The sequence below is a fragment of the Spodoptera frugiperda genome, chromosome 28 (genome assembly GCF_023101765.2).
Source record: "Spodoptera frugiperda isolate SF20-4 chromosome 28, AGI-APGP_CSIRO_Sfru_2.0, whole genome shotgun sequence".
In the NCBI taxonomy this organism is placed as follows: Eukaryota; Metazoa; Arthropoda; class Insecta; order Lepidoptera; family Noctuidae; genus Spodoptera; species Spodoptera frugiperda.
The window spans coordinates 7,134,187-7,157,328 of record NC_064239.1 but is presented as its reverse complement, the minus strand read 5'-3'; the positions used below and the strand labels follow the sequence as shown (position 1 = coordinate 7,157,328).

Below are 23,142 nucleotides of genomic sequence, written 5' to 3'. Positions count from 1 at the left end.
CACAACTGTAACAGACCAAACGTCATTATGTTGTTTACGTGTCTGATTCATTTCATTACTTCCAGAAAGAAGCAGTTTCGTAATTTCATATTATAAAATAATTATCTGACATCAAATTAAACTACTCGTTTTAAGAAATTGAATTCTTTATATATATGTACCTTATCATTGATTGCTTCATAAATTCACGTTAGATGGGAAGTCATCATAAATAATTACTGTAGTGTAATGGAACGCTGCACTGAAATACGTTTCGTTATTTTATCGATATTTTCTTAGCAACCATAACATCGATTTATTAATGTAGAAAAGTGTAGTCAGTCTTGTATCTTTTCCGATGTTAACATGAAAATTAAGATCAAATTATGGAGAATATTCTAGACAAAGATATATTTAATGAAAGTGACTTGGATAAACTTTCACCCGACTATAAGCCGCGAAATTTTGTATTGCGGATGCAGATGAGAAGAACTCTGGTAAGTAAACATTAAAATATAAATAATAACTTTAATTTACAAGGCCTCTAAAAAGTATAAGTATATTATTCAATTCTTATAAAAAGAACGTCACGGGATAATTTAATTTTATACCTCAAATTATTTACTCTCATGTTGGGTATAAGTACGTTGGTTCATTATGAACGGAGCACCTGCCTTTTATGGGTGCTCTGGCCTATGACAGAAAATACAAAGGGTAAAGTCGATAACATCTTTGTCCGATCCCAACTTTTCGAATTGAACCTAAGATCTCGCGGCCATTTCCGTTCGATCCTCGCATCGCACCAATTACACCTACCTACATCCAATACGAAATACGCGTTTACATAATTATATTATAATTTATATGTATAAGGTTAGTACTTATTGAATGATTTTTTTACAGGCTAAAGACAGTCACAGCCATGGTATTCTTAAAAACACCAATTTTACAAGGTAAAGATATAAACAATATGTATTAAGTACCTACCTATTCTTTCATAAATTAGTCAGATCTAGTGCATAATAATTTTGTTGAAATTTGCCTCCCATTTATCTTTAAAGCATAATCATTCCTGAATCGAAATTTAGGTTCCTGCTAATTTTCTACATTTTGCTTTTTATTGAATCAGCTTTATGTAACTGTTATTATGTCTTGAGAGCATTTACCTAAAGTTTTTATTATTATTTGTCTATTGATTTGAGCGTATCGTGTTAGGTTATCATAAAAATGAACCGTTTGTATATTTAAGGAAATCTATAAGAACAAAAGAAAGCTTTGCCATTCACAAAGAAATTGTGAAATTACGAAACGAATTTAATAATATTGATTTAAAAAATAGAGTCTCATTAAAAGGCCTTGAACCACTGAAATTGAAATCAACGGTTACCAACGACGAATCCTCAATTTTTGATAAAAATCTAAATTTGCACCATGGCGATGATAATTTTAGTATAAATGAACTTACTGAAGAATTTACTGAATTAGAAATACGCAATGACAATGAATTTAAAGTGAACCCGAAGATAAAACCTCTTAAACACATAAAGATATACCGAGAAACTCAGTGCTATCGGAAACCGAAAAACCGCAATAGTGGTTTATTGGATCTACCTAAAGATATAAATGAAAACAATGAAGACATTTTTCGTGTAGAATGCAAGAATAAATCTCGTAGCCCACATAATTTAGATCACGATACCCATACAGAACCACCAGTAATGAAACAAGATTTGCATCGAAATAATACATCGAACAATTTAGATGTGCCAGTTAGTGAATTGCAAAATCTATTAATAATGATGGCTATTTCTTCAAAACCAAATGAAGTCGAAGATCACCATGAGGAAGTCGAAATAAGTAATGAAGTTGACACTCCAAAAAGCGAGATACATTCAAACGTTGATGTTAATGATAAAAGATCCGTATGCTCTGAGGGAATTGATAACATTTTAAGTATAACTCCAATAAGAGTACAAATTGACAGCAAGGAAACATACCTAATGAAAAAATATATTAATAAGTGGAAAAGTTATGTAAAACACAACAGGGAAAAATATGTCTCTGAACAAAGGCAAGAAACTTTAAACAATTTCTTTGAGAAAATTGCAAAGAAAAAGATGGCAATAAATCAAGGTACTGAAGCTGACAACAAATCGAAAATTTTATTAAGGGATTACAACTCGTATCAACATCGGTGAGTTACAAATTACTAGTAGGTAGATACCCACATAAGTAGGTACTTTGCTTATTTGATGAATTAAACTTCTTAGTTTGCAACAGAATTTAAACTTTCGTCTAAAAATATTTGTGAAGACCTAAAGACTGAATTATTTTATTTTTAGGTACAAATTACAAAAACATATTATAGCTTTGCAAAAAGCCAAATTAGAAGAACAGAATCGTTTAATTGAAGAACTGAAGTATAATAGGATCGTAGAAGCTTCACGCCAGTCTGTGGATGACATGAAAGAAGAAGTACGTAAAACGTATTATGAAATAGACAGGCATCTTAAACCAAAGATAAAGTGCTTGACTAACGAGTTAAAGATTCCTGAAATTGAAGGTAGACACCTTCAATCACCTACTTACGTAATGAGATATGTACTACTTTTCGTAACTATTATTGTTTAAATAAATCGTGATTTATTTTCAGAACCCTCGCTCATATTACACTGTTTGAAGGTACCACAGTTTTTACAAAGGATGGAGAAGAGGGCTCGTGAGCGAGAAGAGAAGCATGCAATGATTCGTGAGCGTAGACAACAGATGGAAGAGGAAAGGATCAGAATGAAGCAGCAGGTAAATATTGTGGTAAAAATCTAGTGTCTATCTATAATCTAATACATGAAAGACCAGTAACTACTTAATGGTTTCAGGCGGAATTAGCTAAAGCAGAAATGGACAAAGAAGAAAAGATGAAAAGAATACAAGAACTGAGAGAGAAAAGGAGAAAAGAAAAAATAGAACACATAAGAAAGAAACAATGGGCATCTAGACTAAGAGCGCTTATAGTTATGGCAGATTTACATTACGAGAAAACTTTGAAAGCAAAATATGGAATTAGGCCATTCCGAATACTCATAGAAATGAAGCGAGACAATATAGAAAAAGCAAAGGCCCATTACATTTTTCAACTGAAAAATAACACTTTTTTGCATTGGTTGTGGCATACTGAAGATATGTGGATGGAAAGAAATTTCAAAGCAGAAAACTTTTGGCGTAAAAAACTATTAAGAAAAGTATTTGACGCCTTTAAAAGGGTTAGTATAATATTTAGTATTTTACGACAGTTGTAGGTATTATAGGTAGGTACCCAATATGTAGGTAGGTTGTTGGTTACAGGTAGATAATTTGTCCTACCTATCTTCTATGAGTTTGTAAAAATCAAAGAAGATAGGTAAGTGCGTAGGTATTCCCGTAATCTTTAACCTTGTCCAAAGGAAGAAAATAATCTACCTGTCCTTTCTTGGGAAAAGGACTTCATCCTAAGACAAAAAGAATATAGGCCTAATGTAATTTAAATGATTAGATACTTTTTATTTTCTGTCTGACGATTGATTGACAAACTTATTTCAGAATCACCACGGGCTCGTTTTGAAGAAACAAGTGGCTGATGACTATTACGATCTGTACCTAACACAGATGGCATTCAGGATGTTCCGTGAAGGAATAAACGTAATTAGAAAGGAAACTGAGATTAAATGGCAAATAGCTGTTTCATACCACAGCAGGTAAGTTTCTATATCTTTCGGATTTTTTCGTAAGATATCTACATAAGTATTATAGGTACATATAGGTCCTCTCAATATAAAGGCACTTTAAATGAACACGCTTGTGTAGGTGTACTGATTGTGTATAGTCTCTCGGTGATTTAAATTATTTTTAAACAATATTTTATACATTAATAACGAATACGGCTGAGTCTAGTAATTGTTGGATAACGGACGCAGCGAACCACGGGGTTACTGCTGCTGCTGACCAAGACCATGAGCCCCTCATAATTGTGAGCAGCCTTGGTCTTGTTCAAACAGCTAAACGGAGCATACAACCTACATAGCTCCGTCCCTCTTGCACTGATCAATGATCGACCATTCTGACACAATTGAAATAGCAGACTAAGGCCCCAGGTTCCTGGGTTAAAACTGGTAAATTAACGTAAACGTTTTTTGTTACAGCAACCTCCTCTTTAGAACATTTACGTGTTGGAGAACTCTACCAGCTTTGAATGCACTGAAAAGGGAACAGGAAGCTCGGAAAGCAAGATGGCGAGAGAAAGTATTGCAAGTTGTACCTGACTACACGCCACCTGAAGATTAATTTAAGATTAAAAACTATTGTAATTTTACATATTGATTTTAAGTTTATTTAGTTTATTGTAATCGTGAATAAACGAATCTCATGAATTGGACTTCTGTAGTCTGGACTAGTCAACAATGGAAACGATTGAACAAATAAAAAAGCAGTCGCTAAATCGTTTCGAGGGTAGTCTATAGTCATAATCTACTTATTAATTTTAGTTAGACATATAAGTAGGTTGTAATTTTTGTTTTATTTTTTTTAATATAATTACCTAAGTAATATTTATATTATTATGTAAGTTTCAGTTCATAATATTCACTTTTGACGTTTAAGCACAATAATACAGATTTTATATCTTAAACCGTGGTATATTATTTTTAAAAGTACATTGCTAGCTAAAGCCAAAATAAAAATATTCATTCTGTAGTTGAACAATTGAATTTATTTCAATTACTTACTTATCATATCTTTATAAGTCGAGAATCACATAACTTTTAGTTATAATTAGAAGTTTCAATCAATTAAGAATTGTAATAATTAATTATTAAAAATATAAATACTTAAGCAGGTTAAAAGCCTCTACGCGACTTGGATATCCATACAAAGTTTTAAGTTCATTGTCATGAAAAGTACTCAACCGATTCTAATGAAACTTTCAAACTTGGTAAGTATTTTTTACTCACACGCAATAGGTATATCAAGGTCTAAATTGTTTTTTATCGATATGTATATATTTAAATGACCATTTAGGTAAACGTGAATTTTAAGTTTGTATAACAACAACATTGGCTCCCTCTGTACACTTTTTCGAAAATGTTCATAACTAACCTTTCTGGCAAAGATATCTGGTATAAGTTCCAAAGTTCATTAAAAACGGTTAAGGGGTTTAGAAATTATGTACTTAGAAATAATAGTTTTGATTATCTGTAGGAAAAAATGTGTGGAATGTTTGTGCGAAATACAATGTGATCATTAAAGTAACACCTCTTGGAAATGATATTACCATTTGGGGTCCATTCATAATAACGCAGAGTCTCAAACGTCACAGCAAAGTAAATCTTTAACCCTGCAAAGTATTGCAACTGTTCCTTGCAAAAACAAGACACATTAGAGCACGATTCTGCGCCATTATGAATATATTTGACTCACAGTGAAGGATTTGGATTTAAAAATATAATATAGGCATTATGTACAATAATACAAAAAATACTGTTAAAGTAATAACACAATATGTTTATCACTCTAATTTCTGTCCTGTTCACCTAGGAGCAGAACGGAAATTAATGAGTGAATCTTACCAACAATTATTGGATTAAAATGTACCTACTTACAGCAGTATCTGCATATATAAAAAGATTTATAAACAAAATACATATATTATCTACCCGTTGAAATAATTACAACATAAAATAATCGGTTACCTACGATAATTATGTTGTATTATTTATTTAATAGGTATATTAACTTAATTTAGGAAATCACCTTTGGGATTTCCTGAGGAAACAATATGTTTAAAGTCTAAGGTCTTAATTTTATAACTACAAAAAAATGAATTCAATTTACAGAATTAATTCACAATCAATCTTATAACGAACGCATAGAACTGAAATTAAAGCGCATTTAAATGACTAAATGATACAAAATAAGTATAGCTTAAAAAGTCCATGGTTTCCTTTATACATTGAGCACATTGACTAGTTTTTTCCACTGCGGTTCTGTAACAAAACATACAGAATTGTAATAATAATGTAGGCTCACATTCCAGTTTTCTCTGATAAAGTTGAGTTGAATGGTCGCAAGCGCAACCGATAATTTACTAGTAATTTTTTCAGTTTATCGAGAATTTTCATCAGTAGCACAGTCTAGGTGTGCCTGGCTTATAGCATCAGGCTTATTAAGAGTATTATGGTATACCTAAGTAGGAATAGCGTTGAATTATAGTAATCTGTAAGAGTAGAATTAAATAAAAGATTGTACTTACCGCTGTATTTTGGTAGGTAGACTATCAGTTGTCGGATTAAAACCATGGCAATGACTAATGCATATCCTAATGCATAGATACAGGCAACGAAGCATATCGACATGCTGGAGAAAACATTCAGAAATTAGTAGGTATCCCTTTCCTAACAGGATTTATTAATCTAATAATCAAAAGAATGTGTAGAAATTTATTCACGCATTATTAATATTTAGGTCCATCTTGGCACCCAACAAGTTTGCGCAAAGATTTAAAACAGTTAAGACAGGTAAGTACAGCAGTGAGTTGTCTGGCCGGAATGTACAATTGTTTTTCGGTCTTCTATGGTATAAATTTACTTTTATTTGATATATTTTAAATATATTGCTAATGGTATTAGTTTGGTGCTAGGTTGTACCATTAAGTCTGATAGTTTTGGAAATTTGGTGCTACTAATTTTGTTAGAAATACTAAATTATTTACTATTTTTAAATTAATTCTGACAAGAGGCAGGCCATCCCAATCTTAAAGCCATACTTTCCATCATTTATCTCAACCTATCTAGTATTATATTTGTATGTAAAATCTACAAGGATGTTGAAATATTCCACAGGCATAAAAAGGGACTTACTTGAAGTCATAGTAAATATCTTCACAATCAAGAGGCATGAGAATGGCAGCATAAAGTATGAAGGGCTGACATACAGTTGTTAGACCCAAGTTGGTTCCAAGCAGGAGTGTGGCAAAAGCAAATGTATGACCAGCAAGGAAGTGAATATAGTTAGGTCTCAGTATACAGCAGTCCCACCTGCAAAATAACAATTTTTAAATGACCTACTTCAATGGAATAACTTTTTTCACTTGATGGGTCAGATTTTACAGCCAAACATCATTTGCTTGTATCTGTGGAAGGCTGCATTAATGAACTCTATAATTAATATAGAGCCCCATGATCACCAAATTACCTATCACTGTCATGGCAGTATATGCCATATCGCACCCTTAGAATGAAAGTGATCAAATCCAAAAACTGCAAGTTGTGGGAAATGAGCCAGAAATTCTCAGAAAATTATATTATTGAATACATTTTAGTATCTCTTCTGTATTCCATAACATACAATAGATTTTTACTATATTTATGGCTTAGTTCTTTGGTTGTAGAGTATATTTCATAACGCCAGTTTATGAGTAAATCAAGTGTTACAGAAATTTTGAGTTAAGCCCCTTTCATTCTAAGGATGCGATATGGATGTTTCCTTAAAATGACTCACTATTGAGCCAAGTTGTTAGAGTTGACAAAGAATCATAAGCTGTTTTATTCTTAATTTTTTTACAGTGATTATGGTTTAGAATGGAAGACGGAATAATGAATGTTGTAACAGTGTGATGTTTTGTAGTAACAGTGATGGTTAGTGCAGCTTAGTTTATTCAGTATGGTTAAAATATTGCACTTACCATATTGAATGGAAATATCTTTCATTGACCTCAATTTGACATATTTGACAATAATGCGAATCTGAAGTCAAAACTGGGCTGAAATTAAATAGAAACATAAGTCCTTGAATACCGTAAAATAATTATATTAACTACTATAAGTAAATTTTAAAGAAAGCATACAATCTGATACCTGTATTCCTTTCCTTTGGTCCCACTTCCAGTCAGTTCATTTTCAGCTATTGTTTTCATTTTGTAGAAAAAATATAAAGTGCAAGACAAAAGTAATAGGAAAACGGAATTTTCTATCATTGTTATTTCAAAGAAACCCAAAATACCGTTCTCAAATATCAGAAACATACAAACTCCAGATGAAAATGTCCATGAAAAGAAAAATGAGGACCTGTAAACAAACCAAAATGTACCATATTTATTTGTTTGTATTTCCATTTTTTTTTTCATATAGTAACTTCTTAAAATGTATATTTTTTATTAGATAGATAGTTCATATTCTGACTCAAATTAGGTCAATGAATCATTATTATCGCGTTATCAATTTATCATATTGAACAGCTATCACAAATTTTTATGTGTTAGTTAATCTTGCAGAAGATAACAAATAATCTTCATGTAGATGTTAAATTCATAAATGTGATATCACAATTTCTAAGCGAATATTATTCTAATAAGAGAAAGTCGAGCATTAACCTGTTTTTCTGTCGCGGTCTGGTCTGTACGTATAAAGCACCCATGGCAATCACTACCATAACTGCAATGGTGACTGTTCGTGATATAGTAGCTATTAACAATAATCCAGGTACAATAAAATATGGTAAAATCGCATCTATATCAATCTTTTTACCGCTTGTTTTTGTTGATCCTGGTATTAGATCTTTAATACAGAGTTTAGTTACTGATGTGTACACCATTGTAACTGTTTATTTTATATCAATGTATTTCGTAAATAATTGTATTACTCGTTTCGGTATCGTTCGTATTGGCTTTTAATTTAGAATGGTAATCGTTTAATTACATCGTATTTTTCACAATTTATTTGACGTAGCGAAGTACAGGCTTCCAATCAACACTCCACAACAATGTTCAAAATCAACATGTTACTTTTACTGTCACTAGTGTCACTGTCAGCTGTCAGCTGTCATCCGTATTTTTTTAAATATGCCATGTTTCTGGTCTTTTTGCACGTAAAAAGATTATTTTAAATTAATGTCATATTTTAACATGTTTATATTTTGCTGAACCGGCTTTTTACATGTTTTTATTTAATGCATATATGACTAGCGCTTTCCCGTGGATTAAAATGTGGATACATAATAGGATTATTATTGAAGTTAGCTAATACCTGTCTGTCAACCTGTCTGTATAGCTCATCAAAATCCGTCCAGTAATTTCAGCATGATTTATGAACAAACATTCAAATAAACAAACTTTCACATTTATAATAGGTATTAGTGTAATGAAAAGCATGTACAATTATTATTCGGATACAATTACATATTGAAAACTTGGACCTTACCCTCACAGAATAGGTACCAGTACCGGTGTGAAGTAATGAAGAAATTTTGCTGCCGTTTGTCTATAGTGTTTAGTGGTCCTTTTCTTCCACTTGCTACATCCACGTTCGGTGACATTAGAGAGGAGGGCCTTCAAAATAGCATGTTTCCTAGATGGCCCGTAACGTATTGTGACCCCTTTGAAGTTGCTTATACTTTGGCTATGGTGACCCTTTGACATGAAGCGGTATGTACGTTAGGTTGTTACCCTTTGGAAAACCTAAAAAATAAGTACTGCTTTGGTATCTATATAGGAGAAAGTTGTAGAACTGTAAATTTACTTTTATTAGGAGTTACTTGAACTTTATTTGGTATTGCGTACTTTATGATTCTGTGTTATGACTTTAGCTAAAACTTCAGGTTACTAACTCATGAGCAAGATAATGTACGATTAGGATAAGGTTGAGAGGTACCTAGTACCTATATATATCTTATCTATCTAAAGCATCCCCAAAATTTTAAGTGAACTAATGGCAGTTAGTTAAGGCAAAGTGCTGCTGTTATCACAAATATTCTATTATAGGTCCAGTTAATGATGATAATAATTATATGTATTCACACACACACCTCGGCAAGCATATATTGTATTGCAATTCTTATCACTAAATAATAGGTGTCTATTATCAGTCGTTACCAATCTATAAGTGGTAATAATTGCTTAAGATTTTCATAATTATGTAAGTTACAGTTCAATGAAATAGTAATTGTCAGAAATGTGGCATTGCTGCAAACTCATGTCCCTGGTAGTTGGGCAGGCAGGGGTCGCGGCATCCGACACACATGCGCCGTGTCAGTCAACAACAGATTGCGCGCGCACGCGTAACCAACGCTGTGTTTTTTACCTTATCCGCCGGTAACGACACACCGACCGACAGTATTGATCGGGTGTTCGCCACGAAACGGCGTCTCGAAAATGCGACACGATTTTTTCCGCGCTTAACCAGTGTTTCGACGACAAATTGTAAACCCGATGCGTTAAATACGCCAAATATGGAGAAGTGAAAAAAGGTGTTAAGAGTGATAGCTCTGCAAAGTTGACGAAATGTCCAAGGTAAGCCTTATCTTATTAAGCCATTGTTAGAACTTGGACTATGGTGGTGCGGGTGGGTAGCTGCAAAAATCACTGCCAAGGACGTTTCATGTAGTGAAATTGGTGGGATATTGTAGCCTTTATTGACGTTGGATATCATTAACAATCATTAATATGAATTCCAATCCACATAATGACCAAATGCCCCTCATTTATGTTTTTAATTCGCTCACCATCGAGATAGTTATTTCCTAATCAACCAAGTTTACTGTACCATTTCCATACCTACCTACTTACTGCACGAATACCATTGAGTTATCGGAAAAAATATTAACGTCTTCGATAACTCGATGAAATAACAGATTTTAACCGCAACCCCGTTTGTTCTACATTATTATGACTAGCCACAGTGATATGGAGGTCTACATGTTTGATAGGTACGTTATACATGTCCGGAGGACTTGCCTGTAAGGAAGTTTATCTATATTTATAAGGTTTCTAGACTTTCTAGTTGTATTTATTTTTGTAATATCAAAGTAAATATTATCTATTTGATAGCTTCCTTTCATTCACATTCAATTCTTTAATGAACATTGCTTCAGTCTTCCTTGTGTCGTATCTAATTATCTGCTGTGAATATTTACCAATCTATACTCGTGCTCTGATTTAATTACATTAATTGATAGCGATGATATCTATTATCTAGTTTTTATTATTTACCTACTTACATACCTATTTTAATTTACGGTATATACCTGTTAAGGGTAGAACATTTTCCAGTCTTAGTTCTTGATTTAGTAGTAACTAGTAAGTATAATATAGGTACCTTGAGTTTTTAAAAAATACACACGATATTCTTTAAACTGTGAGTACTGCAGAGTTGGACCAATTCGGTGACCGTTCTCATGTCGTAGCCGGTTTTTCAGAGCCTGTTTTGTTCGCCATCTTCGCCATGGCTTGTAATCATGTCAATTTTTTTCTTAGCTCCTTGTATGGCTTCAGTTATTATTAAAAAGGTTTTTGCAATATCCTTGCGATAAAAATAGATGAAAAGAAATTATTTATTGTGTAAAGTAGCTAAAATCTAGTTCTTTGTAGGAATGAATACGACTTTTTCCATCGTAGACCTCGCTTGTTTTACCAATCCACTCAATGATATATATCTATATACCTAGCTGATGCTAGTACCCACCATATGTTTTAATTCTCAACATCTATTACTATGGCGTTTTTATGATTCAATGAGATCATACCTAGCTTCGTTATTCCATTCGCCAAGATCTTAATTAAATTAAACTGCTTGCAAATTGAAGCAGTTAATCAATTTAAGGTGCTACCTTTGTACCCTAGTGAACAATATTGCGTTGTGCGCAATCTTCTATTGTCATCGTTTTATTTAGAAGTAGGGTCAACTGTCTGCTTCGTACAGCGTACAGTGCTTTGCTCCCCTAATCGCAGGTTACGTCATGCAAAAGTATAACCACAGGTCGTTGACAGTGAAGCGTCAGATTTTTTGCCCACAACTAAATCGATGGATGCTGCCTTCGAAACATGTAGCTGTACAATAATTATTTGCTTTAGACTGAATTTTGCGAGTTAAATGTGTATTTCTTTGAAATCGGAGGATGTTACGATGATTTCCGCCTAGAAAAAAGATTCCGTGTGCAATGTTACCTTATAATTGCGGACTGTTTATAGTTTCAGTAGTATAATAAGTTACTTCCTAACAGGAAGAGAATGAAATTCGTGGTGTCAATGGATATTGGTCAATATTTAAGGCACTGCCATTAAGTGTGGAACGTAACGACTGCAATTGCAGACATTTATTGACTATCAAATGCTTCAGGCCGCTCTCGATGTTCCGTAGAAAGCTATCGTGGCTGAAGTTTCAAATTGTAAACTGCTTTCATTGCACCACGAATACTAGAAATTGGTTGCACTCACGAAATGGTTTTGGGTACGAACATAGAAAAAAGAAATACTTGGTACGACCAATCAATAATACCAATGAATTATGGATTGTGAGCTGGTTTTTGAACAATTCAATGCACAGGCAATCAAAAAACCTTGGGTTAATAATGTATATAATCAAGAACCAGACTATAAACCGGTACAATATTATTATTTTAGACGTATCGTATGGCATCGCGTCGGGTCGGTAACTATGGATTGCACGTTTCAGCAGTTGCGTTGCGATGTTGGCAATCGTCAATAATTTATTAACGTTTTTACCAACTTTGTTAACAGTGATACGAGGGAAAGTGTAGCGCTGCCGTGTTAGCGACTACTGCACTTTCAGATTCCAAAAATTGTAAATACCTACATGCTTTCTTTGAGTTCTCAGGACCAAGATGCCTAAGAGTACATGCCCTCGTTATAGAAAAGGCAACTGGTACAAACATTGCCGACTACTTAACGTTTTATTAGTGCAATTTAACTTTCCAAAGTACTCATATGACCTACATTTGCATTTTTTGAACTTAATTGTTCCAGTTCTGTATTAAATACCTATTCTTTTGAATTTTATCATTAAGAGAACATTGTTTTCTGAAATTGGTACATAATGTATATTGTACGTAGCCGTAGCGTAAGTTTTTTATATTCGATCTTGCCTGTATGTATGTATTTGAGTTCGTAGTATAATGGTTGTTATCACTGTAGTCGTTGTCGTAGTCTTCGTAGGCTTCGTAGTTGTTGTCGTAGCCATCGTGGGCGTCGCGGTCGTAGCATCGAGTCGTCGTAGTTGTTGTAGGCAACGTAGCCATCGGGTTATCGTAGGCGTCGCGGTCATAGTATCGAGTAGTCGTCGTAGTCTTCCTAAGCGTCGTAGTAGTTGTCGTTGTAGGCTTCGCGTTGTAGATATCGAGTCGTCGTATTCATTGTAGGTGTCGTAGTCGTCGTAGGTGTCGTAGTCGTCGTAGGTGTCGTAGTCGTCGTAAGTGTCATAGTCATCGTAGTACATATTCGTAGGCGTCGTAGTACAAACTCGTAGGCGTTGTCGCAGTTGTCGTAATATATAGTAGAACTAAAACTTTTTGTTAATCTTCATTGGTATGGAAGAGGTGTTCACAATCATTATGGGTAACAATTTACAAGGTTACAATTAAAGATATTTTGCTTAGAAATTAAAATCTGTAATTTAAATCTAGAATCCAATCTATGAAATGGATTTGCCACGCATTATCATAATTTTATAGTCTTAAGATGGTTTGCAATGTATCATTTGAGAGGAGTTAAAATAGCAATAAAACACCAAAGAATTTCTCAAGCACGTTAATCTTGCAGTATCAGCAATTTAAATCTCTTAACATCACACAGGCCTTGGCGAGACGCCACTGACCTTTCGTTTCTTTTTTTATGTCTATGGCAAAAACATACTGCGGGCGGAAATACTTGGGTAATCAATACCCTGCTTGTTGGCAATAAAACTGAAGTAATTAATAGAACCAATTCCTATAATGATAGAGTATGTTATTACCAAAGTTGTCTGTATCTTGTTTCATTAATATGGTAATTTAGATGTTTAGATCAATGCATGTTTCCAATGCCAAGTGGAAAGTTTATAATTCAAAAGCCAGTAGCTACACATTATAATATACACAATATATTAAAATTAATATTTTGTTATATTTATAACGTCTACCTGCTTAATTAAAAACAAACACCTGATTGCATTTTATTTAATGGTATCATCGATGCTCGTTTTATTACTTTGAACTCAGTAGTTACATTTTAAAACTGGTTTTGAAGATCTAAATTTAATTTTAAATACCAAGGTAGCCTTCTGAATATTTTAAATGTCTGGGTATATTCACAATATTTACAACGAAGTGTTTGTAGATAATGGGAAGTCGTGACTTGCCACGAACTCAAGCTGTAGACTCCAATGTGTTTGCCTTGTGTTTATGGAAAATACTTAAGTGTTCACGACCGAGCCACAAAGTCGAGAGATGTTATAGTCTTTTACCAAAAAGATGAGGAAAAAGTATTGTGTTAAAGAGGAGGCAAATGTATGACGGTTGGTATCGTGTATTATTATTATAGTTGATTCAGATGCTCCTACTAAAACGCAGTTATTTGAATAGTAGATTTAGTAGAAACTCCATGGTAGTGTATGCTCTAACAACATATGACGATTACTAATTTCCAATCACACATTCATTCAACTCATAAACAAAGAATTGATATAAAGACCCTAAAACACTATTAAGAACTTCAAAAAACGACCTCCATATCTGTAATGTTGATTTTGCAATACAACTAGGTATACATTAATAAATAAAGGCAATAATAATACGTACACTTATATTGCCATGAATAATATTTTTATTACGGAAGAGTGTTTGATATTAGAACAATGTGGCCAGGTACAATTAGTGTTTCGATGTGAAGGAAGTTGTAACAGAGTTCCTGGTGCAGTAGAATTCATTTAACGAAATTGAGTTCAAGGCCCCTGGTTAAATTGTGCGGAGTTAGGATTAATAGGTCTTTACTTTGTTAGACAAACTGATGGTTTCCTTATTTCAATCTTCTTAGCACAGACGCCAACACATTATATTATAACTGGAATCTGTCTTTCTTTAGTATTTCTCTGATATTTTTTCTTAACAGTACCTATAAATTGAAAACGTATAAGATTGGATTCCGTTGATCTGCTACTATTACACGACTGTCTCTGTTAGAAAAATAGTTTTACTTTTTAGATTAATATGAATAAATCTTCCCATTCTTTATTTAGAATTCAGTCTATTCTCATGTTCGTCAGAAAATATATTAATAATTTTGTGTAAAAATTACAACATATTAATTGTTAAAGCTATTTCATATAATTATCTCTCGATATTATGTATGGTGTAGATTGAATCGCAAGAACCGATGGTCAAGGATTATGTCCGTATGAGGAAAAAAACTTGTTTTATTGCAAGAACATGTCTACACGAAGGCATGCAAGATTAATGCGAGGCGACGAACTAAGTAACTCCATTAAACCATTTGTTCTCAATATCAAATCGATATAACCTACATTTAAATTGAAGAATTTGAGATTATTACCCTTACGTAGGAACCGATAACCTTTTACCGTGTCAAGTCTTGTGACATACAAAAAAATAGGTGAAGTTGTTCATTTTTATACAAACTTTGATTGTTTTCTCTTGATAACTTTATGTTATCAAACAAAGAACATGCACAATTTAAAATATGACTATTTTAAGAGAGACAACTGTTTGAAGTCTTCTTTTGACTGTTTTATTTTAAGTGTTTTATAGTGAGATTAATATTAGATGGAAAGAAGATATTGCAGTGTTTCATAACATAGGTACGTATGGGTACAATTTGTGGTACTTATGTGCTTGATTAATTCGCCTTCAAAGCTAGGCCACACGATGCAGGTAAAACTATCCGGTTGTAAGTGTTGCTGAGGAATTTACTTTACCCATGAATAATGGTTGGCAGATGGGCAACAATTTAAAATTCAGTCACTTCCTTCTTGGCGTGCACAGACTTTAGAATAGGTACAACTTTCAAAGCTAAATGTAGGCTAGGAACAACGGGGAAAGTCTGTCTTGAAGGTCTATGCAGGTGCAGCTAAATATTTTAAGGACTTTCAAATATTTGTATGTACCTATACTAATAGTGTATAAGCTACGGTACACAACATTTATGTGTAAGTTTTCTCCTGTTATATGCAAAAGAAATCATAAAAAAGTTTCTGACGAATTCATACTCATTTTTCTTTTCGTAGAAAACCTGAGTATATCTCAAATTACATCAGTGGCAATTCAGGTTTTTGATGGTCAGGTACAATTGCCTAGGTTTTAAATACGGTACTGTCTTGATATTAGGATCGCTATGACATCATACAAGTATGACGTGGTAATCAATAGCGTCATTTGCACTTTGATATATAAATATAATTGGTATAATAACGGTTTCTTATAAGCCCTCAGGTAGCCAATAATCAAGGTTAGTACATAAAGAAATACCTACTAAAATATGAGATCATTTATTAAAAATTCGAACCGTGCTTATCGATTGCGCATTCCATAAAATACTTGAGAAATGAGAATGACTTGTTAATTTTGTTTGATTTTGTCATGAACTGTGGAAATTTTAAAAGCCAAATAATTTCTAATTTATGTAACGAAGACTACGGTTCACAAGTGATGACCAGCGTTTAGCGGTGATCATGTTTGACAGTACATACAATGAATGAACTGCTGACATATTGTAGGCAGGTGTTATGATGTCACACTATGTAATAGCTTTCTATTTTGTTAACATATTATCGCTTGCTTTTACCAAAGTATACATAGATGTATAGGTGACTATCTGCTTTGCATGTACGAATAAACACTAAGTGTAAGGCTTTAAGCTATTATACCATCTAGGCTAAAACTACGTGAAGTAGATGAATAGATGGCCTATATTACTATTGGCTTCTGGGAACAGAACGTTCTTGATATTATGTTGATGTAATTCAGATACTTAATCAAAGTGCATTCTGAAAGGGTCGTATTACCGGCTAATCTTTATTTAATGACATATTGTCTCAGTTCAGTCATTACAATGTCTGCATTGTGATCTCAAATGGCATTGTAAACGAACAGGTTTTCATATATCTTGGAAATATTCTGAAATGTTTCTCAAGGGCAAGCGCTAGCCAACCCTCTCGTCGGATCACTGCGCCAAGGTTGCGACATTATACCCATGAATATTCTTCGACGGCAATCCATTTATTGATCAATTTTGAATTAATAATCGCAAACAATATCGCTTCGTACACTCAACATGCAAATTTAACAATATACATTTTGAATAGTAGGTACCTTGGCTTGGGGATCCCCCCACAGCGCTGACTTCCACGTAGTGATCCCCGGGCAACGCCGTGTCTGACCACCGTAACGGAGTGGCAGACCGGCGGCTAACGAGCGCTGTGCATTCGTACGTTCTTCTATATCGCGGTTGAGTACGAACGAGACTTTTATTTCGATGCCGAAGCCATTGCGGGACGCCTCCGGGCGCTTCCTATCAAAACGCCCTTCTCAGGGCGAACCCAACGGCCCTTCTCAGGGCCAACCCAACGGCCCTTTTCAGGGCCAACCCGACGACATTTCTGCGTCGGAAACTAGCCGCGCACCATCTGCGGCTAGTTTGTCTTGTCGGGCGGACGACTCTTCGGACTGCGAGTCCGTGACCGAGGCTGGCGCCAGTACCAGTCGGCACCTAAAGCGGGCCTACCTAAGGCAAGAATCCTACGATTCTTCGGAATCAGTCCTTGGTAGGAATAAAAAGGTGAAGGCGAAATCAAGTTCCCACGACGTGGGACTTGATGAGGCTCAACGCCAACTGAGGGCGTCTCTGGCGCAAGCCAAGAGGGTGGAGGTCCAAAAGGACCTGGAGGAGAAGGTCGCCGCCAAGGAGCGCGCAACCGGCGCCGCAAGGTCCAAGGCCGGCTACGGGGCTTCCAACGTCCTGTACGCAGACCACTCAGTGGCCGAGCTAGCGCAAATGGCGCTGGAGGACAAGGAGGAGATTTTGGAGGTCGCCTCCAAGTCCTCCAACCTGAAGGGAACCTTCCAAAAGGCCCTTAAATGCCGTGCAGCCAGCTTGCACGGCATTATTGCGGAGCTGGTGCAGCGCACGGCCACGGACGAGTCGCGGCAGCTGCAGGCGCGGGTGGATCGCCTGCAGGCTGAGGTTAGCCAGCTGCACAAAAGCTGGCTGAAGCCACGGCTCCTGCCGCCAAAACCTCAGCGGCAACGGGCTCCCCTTCCTACTCCCGCTCAGACCTTGAGGACATCATACGCAAGGTCTGTCAGGAGGAGAGAGCCTTCACCAGAGCCTGCCTTGCAGGCATTGAGGATCGGCTCTTGCCGGAAAAGCGCATCCGTCCTCCACTCGCGGCGGACAGAGCGCCAGTTGCGATGCCGGCACCGGCAGCGGCCCCGTCCACCAGCGGGCAACCCCAGGCCCCAAAGCCCTCTAAGGGCAAAGGGAAGGGAAAAAAGTCCCAGGCGGCAGCTCCACTTGCGCCCAGCACATGTGCCGATGCACAAGCTGAGCTGGGAACTATTCAAGCAGCTCCTCTGAGCCAGCAGGACGGCGCGGGGGTACCTTCCGCCACCCCTCCCACCGAGACGTGGACGGAGGTAGTGAAGAGAGGGAAAAGGAAGAAAGCGGTCCCGAAAACCACCCCGGCTGCTCCTGCAGCAAATAGGGCTCCCGCCACCCCCTCACACAAGGCGGTGAAATTAGCGGCTCCCAGGACGGCGGCGGTGACGGTGACAATCACTCCAGAGGCTGCTGAAAGGGGCGAAACCTACGAGTCCGTATTGACGCGGGCTCGTGGGTTCGCTGACCCCATCCAATTGGGAATAGGCCCCATCAAGTGTCGCCGTACCCAAACCGGCGCTCGATTATTCGAGTTCCCCGGGGCCGCGGGTTCGCAAAATGCGGACCTCTTCGCAGCTAAGCTGCGAGAGGGTATCGCGGACGTGGCAAAGGTCGCCAGACCAGTCAAGTCCGCGACACTAGAGGTTGTGGATCTCGATGATTCAGTGTCCGTGAACGAAGTGGTTGCGGCTATTGCAGCAGCAGGAGGCTGCTCCGTCGAGGCGGTGCATGGTCGGCCCATCAGGACTGGCCGCCGCGGCTTGGGCACAACCCGTGTGGACTGCCCAGTCACCGCAGCCAAGGCCGTCCTGAACAGAACCAAAGGACGGCTGCCGATCGGGTTCAGCTCAGCTGTGGTCCGAGCACTTGAGGAGCAACCTCTGCGCTGCTTCAAGTGCTTCGGCATTGGCCACACCCGACCCATGTGTCCGTCCAGCGCGGAGAGGGCAGACACCTGCTACCGTTGCGGCAAGTCGGGGCACTTGGCGGCTTCCTGTGACGCCACCACGCCGCACTGTGCTGTGTGCGCTGCCAGTGGTCGCCCAGCGAACCACGTAATGGCTGGGAGGAAGTGTACTCCTCCCACCAAGAAGGGTAAAATGCAGGCGCCAAAGCGTCCTGCCGCTGCTACTGCTACCAACACCCAGGCCACAGTCGCAGTCGCAATCGCTGACGCGGGGGATGAGATGATTGAATAATGGGGCGCAATCATCTCATCCTACAGGCCAACACCAACCACTGCAGAGCGGCCCAGGACCTGCTGGTGCAGACCATGGCAGATTGGTTGGTGGACGTAGCGGTAGTTGCCGAGCCCTACCGGATCCCCGACCGTTGGCTGGGCGATAGGGATGGATTAGTCGCGATTGCGGCACGGTCTTCCACAGATTCCCCTCCCCTCTCGCTTCTAGAGAGAGGATCGGGATACGTGGCCGCCGTGTGGGGGGACCTGGCCCTTGTGGGGGTCTACTTCTCCCCAAACCGCCCTCTCCAGGCCTTCGAAGATTTCCTCGAGGGACTTGCGGCCGTAGTCGGCAGGATGGCGCCGCGACAGGTTTCCGTACTGGGAGACCTAAACGCCAAGTCCGAGACGTGGGGCAACTCTGCCACCGACGCTCGTGGGCGGGCGCTTGAGGCGTGGGCAGCCTCCTCTGGTCTCTCCCTCTTGAACAGGGGGAGTGTTCAAACATGCGTGCGGCGGCAGGGTGGGTCCATAGTGGACGTTACCTTTGCCTCCCCAGTGCTGGCCGCACGTGTGGAGAACTGGCGGGTGGACATGGTGGAGACTCTGTCGGACCACAGATATATTCGATTCGAAATCTCCACCCAGAGCCGACGGGGAACTCCACATCGTCGGGCCGATCCCCGTTTCCGCGTTGGGCTCTCACTCGCTTGGACCGGGAGGCTGCAAAAGAGGCCGCGTTCCTACAGGACTGGCTTTCGCCCCCTGCCGTCCTTGACCTGGACGTTGATGCCGCGGCGTCACTACTCAGAGGGTCTCTGACCGAAGTGTGTAACTCCAGCATGCCTCGGACTCGTCGTCCGCCTCCAAACCGTGCCGTGTATTGGTGGTCGGAGGAGCTGGCGCAGCTGCGGGCAGCGTGCATGGCCGCAAAGCGCCAGTTCACGCGGAGTCGTCGCCGGCGGCACCGAGACGAAGCCAACGAGGACCGTCTGTACGAGGCGTACAAGGTGGCAAAGGCGGCCCTCAAGTCAGCTATCGGCGCCGCCAAAGACGCAGCGAGAGCCGAGCTGCTGGAGACACTAGACGGCGATCCATTCGGGAGACCATACAGGGCGGCGCGTAACAAACTGCGCCCCTCAGGTCCCCCGGTGACCGAGACCCTTGAGCCTTCATTGCTGGATGAGGTGGTGCTGTCCCTGTTCCCGCGCAGGAACGCCGATTTCACCCCTCCAGCAATGAACCCCCTCGGGGAGGCCCCTAGCGGAAGAGGAGGAACATGTTCCATCTGTCACCGACACCGAGGTCCACACGGCGTTGGTCCGTCTACGGGCAAAGAAAACTGCCCCCGGCCCTGACGGTGTCCCCGCAAGGGTGGTGGCCATTGCCGCCTCCCAAATGGAGGAGCGGTTTCGGGACCTCTTCAGCGCGTGTATCGCATCGGGGAGGTTTCCGAAACCCTGGAAGGAGGGGCAACTTTGCCTGCTGCGCAAAGACGGACGCCCGGCGGACTCCCCCTCGGCATACCGGCCCATCGTTCTGCTCGATGAGGTCGGTAAAATGTTCGAGGGGATCATCGCCGCCCGCCTCAACCGTCACTTAGTGAGCGTAGGGCCGGACCTGTCAGACGCCCAGTACGGCTTTCGGGCTCAGCGGTCGACGGTGGACGCATTAAGTCGCCTCAAGGGCGAAGTCAAGGAGGCCATAGGGGAAGGGGATGGACTGTTGGCTGTATCATTTGACATAGCCAACGCGTTTAATTCCATTCCCCATTCAACCATCCTCGAGGCGCTTCGATTTCACGGAGTGCCCCAGTACCTCCGAGATCTGCTGGCCAACTACCTGGAGGATAGGGCTATCCTCCTTGTGGATAGGGAGGGAGAGGTTAGGCGCTACACCGTAGAGACCGGCGTTCCGCAGGGGTCAGTGTTAGGACCCCTTCTATGGAATGTCGGTTTCGACTGGCTCCTGCGGGGAACGCTCCTTCATAGGACGAGTGTCATATGTTACGCGGATGACACTCTCCTCACAGCCCGCGGGAGCTTCACAACAGCGGCCAGTCTGGCATCAGCGGGCGGCTCCCTGGTTGCGCATAGGATCCGCTGCCTGGGGCTGACGGTGGCGCTGCACAAAACCGAGGCCGTGTTCTTCCACGGCCCGAGGCAGCGCCCCCCTCCCGGCGCCCACATCTATGTGGACGGCACCAGGGTCGCAGTTGAGGGCCAGATGAAATATCTGGGCCTCATCCTAGACAGCAGGTGGCGCTTCGGCCCGCATTTCGCCGAGTTGTCCAAGCGACTCCTAAAGACCGCGAATGCCCTCTCGTGGCTTATGCCAAATCTGGGGGGGCCCAGCGCACGATGCCGGCGTTTATACGCCGGCATACTCAGGAGCATGGCCCTTTATGGGGCTCCGATTTGGGCGGACTCCCTGCACAGGAGGGAGAACGCCACCGCCCTTCGTGTGCCCCAAAGGGCTATCGCTCAGCGGGTGGCGCGGGCCTACCGCACAGTGGGCTTCGCGGCGGCATGCGCACTGGCGGGCACACCTCCGTGGGAGCTGGAGGCGTGGGTGCTCGCCAGAGTCTATGACTGGACAGCAGAGCGGAGGGCGCGTGGAGAGCGCCCGGCTCATGAGGTGAGGGAGGCCGTGCGGCAGGAGGCCAAGGAGGCCATCGTCGGCCATTGGGCTGACGACCTAGCCGCTGCTGCTTTTGGCAGACGGACGCTTGACGCCATCGGGCCAGTTCTCCAGGCTTGGCTCGAGCGGCCGTTTGGTTTCCTCTCCTTCCGCCTGGTGCAGGTGATGACAGGCCATGGCTGTTTTGGCTCATACCTGCACCGCATCGGGCGGGAGGAGAGCCCGTCGTGCCACCACTGCGGTGCGATAGCGGACACGGTGCGGCATACTGTGGAAGAGTGTCCATCGTGGTCCGAACCGCGCCAAGATCTGGTTGCGGCGGTCGGAGCAGACCTCTCGCTCCCTTCTATTGTTCGCATTATGCTGGGGAGTGAGGAGGCATGGGCGGCGGTCGCCTCTTTCTGCGAGTGCGTAATATCGCGGAAGGAGGCGGCGGAACGTGAGCGAGAGGAGGACGCCCTCGCTCCAGCGCTTCGTCGAAGACGAACTGGTAGGAGAAGACGATAACACCACCGTCTTCTCCCTCCCGGGGGTGAGTAGCGGGTGCTAGGCGCGGGGGCGCCTACACCTGCATTGCACTACTCACCTCTCGCGGGACGGGAGCGGTTAGCACACGACCGTTCCCGATGCCCCTTCCCCATGCTAGGGAGGGGCTTGTAATGGCCTGCCACCATAGGTGGGCTCCGCCGAGGGGTTCTGGTAGTAAAGGTTCAGCCGGTCTCCCAGACCCCCTAATTGGCGATGCGGGTGTGCTCCTGGGTTTTTTAGTGGGTATGCCGGCTTCTACCGGAGAGTCCCACATATCCCTCCCGTCCCCCGACGGGCGGACGATACATAAAGTACTTTTCCCAGGGTCAAAAAAAAAAAAAAAAAAAAAGGTACCTTGGCTTGAACTGTAGCAGGGGTTGCCCGATATAATTGCGTAGTATTTAACGTGATGTCATCGCTATTTATAATAAGTGTGCGAGAGAGATGGAGTAATATTTGTTTACACCCTCGCCATCCCTTGTGAATGTTAAGTTTATTTTTGCTTTATTAAAATTAGATACTGTAATTTTTCCACGATATTCTACTGACCTTTTTTTTTTTTTTTTTTTTTAGGGTGGAAAATCATCCAATGACTTCTCCCGCCTTGGGCGAGGCGAGAGGGAGTGTCAGA

At 40.5% G+C, this 23,142-nt stretch overlaps 3 protein-coding genes across 7 annotated transcripts in view; 2 read left to right on the top strand and 1 right to left on the bottom strand.

Annotated features, from left to right (window-relative positions):
• Positions 1–31: 31 nt before the first annotated feature.
• LOC118265235 (reticulocyte-binding protein homolog 2a) lies at positions 32–4,639 on the top strand. The gene is made up of 8 exons (XM_035578034.2): positions 32–476; positions 883–932; positions 1,229–2,173; positions 2,322–2,542; positions 2,633–2,778; positions 2,856–3,239; positions 3,556–3,710; positions 4,155–4,639. Exons 1-8 carry the CDS (start codon positions 366–368, stop codon positions 4,294–4,296), a joined length of 2,154 nt encoding a protein of 717 aa, XP_035433927.2. The 5' UTR covers positions 32–365; the 3' UTR covers positions 4,297–4,639.
• Positions 4,640–4,697: 58 nt separating this feature from the next.
• On the bottom strand, positions 4,698–8,784 carry LOC118265237 (palmitoyltransferase ZDHHC23). Its single transcript, XM_035578036.2, has 6 exons — positions 8,378–8,784; positions 7,863–8,072; positions 7,691–7,768; positions 6,867–7,043; positions 6,260–6,363; positions 4,698–5,993 (listed from the first exon to the last, which is right to left on the bottom strand). The coding sequence occupies exons 1-6, from the start codon at positions 8,596–8,598 to the stop codon at positions 5,953–5,955; spliced, it is 831 nt and encodes a 276-aa protein (XP_035433929.1). The 5' UTR covers positions 8,599–8,784; the 3' UTR covers positions 4,698–5,952.
• Positions 8,785–10,032: 1,248 nt separating this feature from the next.
• Positions 10,033–23,142, top strand: part of LOC118265239 (uncharacterized) — a 115,099-nt gene continuing 101,989 nt past the window's right edge. For 3 of the 5 annotated variants that reach the window (XM_050705869.1, XM_035578040.2, XM_035578039.2), the window contains exon 1: positions 10,033–10,291. In XM_050705869.1, the coding sequence (XP_050561826.1) occupies positions 10,283–10,291 (9 nt within the window). In that variant the 5' untranslated portion in view covers positions 10,033–10,282. The remainder of the gene's footprint in view (positions 10,292–23,142) is intronic. The other 2 variants (XM_050705870.1, XM_050705868.1) reach the window with 1 other exon arrangement.

What these genes read in the sequence shown, in the direction of transcription:
- LOC118265235 (XM_035578034.2), top strand. Translation starts at nt 366, where the DNA reads ATGGAGAATATTCTAGACAAAGATATATTTAATGAAAGTGACTTGGAT. An exon ending in AAAAACACCAATTTTACAAG is followed by an intron (nt 933 to 1,228) that starts GTAAAGATATAA and finishes TGTATATTTAAG; the next exon opens with GAAATCTATAAGAACAAAAG. An exon ending in TATTTGACGCCTTTAAAAGG is followed by an intron (nt 3,240 to 3,555) that starts GTTAGTATAATA and finishes AACTTATTTCAG; the next exon opens with AATCACCACGGGCTCGTTTT.
- LOC118265237 (XM_035578036.2), bottom strand. Translation starts at nt 8,598, where the DNA reads ATGGTGTACACATCAGTAACTAAACTCTGTATTAAAGATCTAATACCA. An exon ending in AGACCGCGACAGAAAAACAG is followed by an intron (nt 8,073 to 8,377) that starts GTTAATGCTCGA and finishes GTTTGTTTACAG; the next exon opens with GTCCTCATTTTTCTTTTCAT. An exon ending in ACCAAAGGAAAGGAATACAG is followed by an intron (nt 7,769 to 7,862) that starts GTATCAGATTGT and finishes ATTTAATTTCAG; the next exon opens with CCCAGTTTTGACTTCAGATT.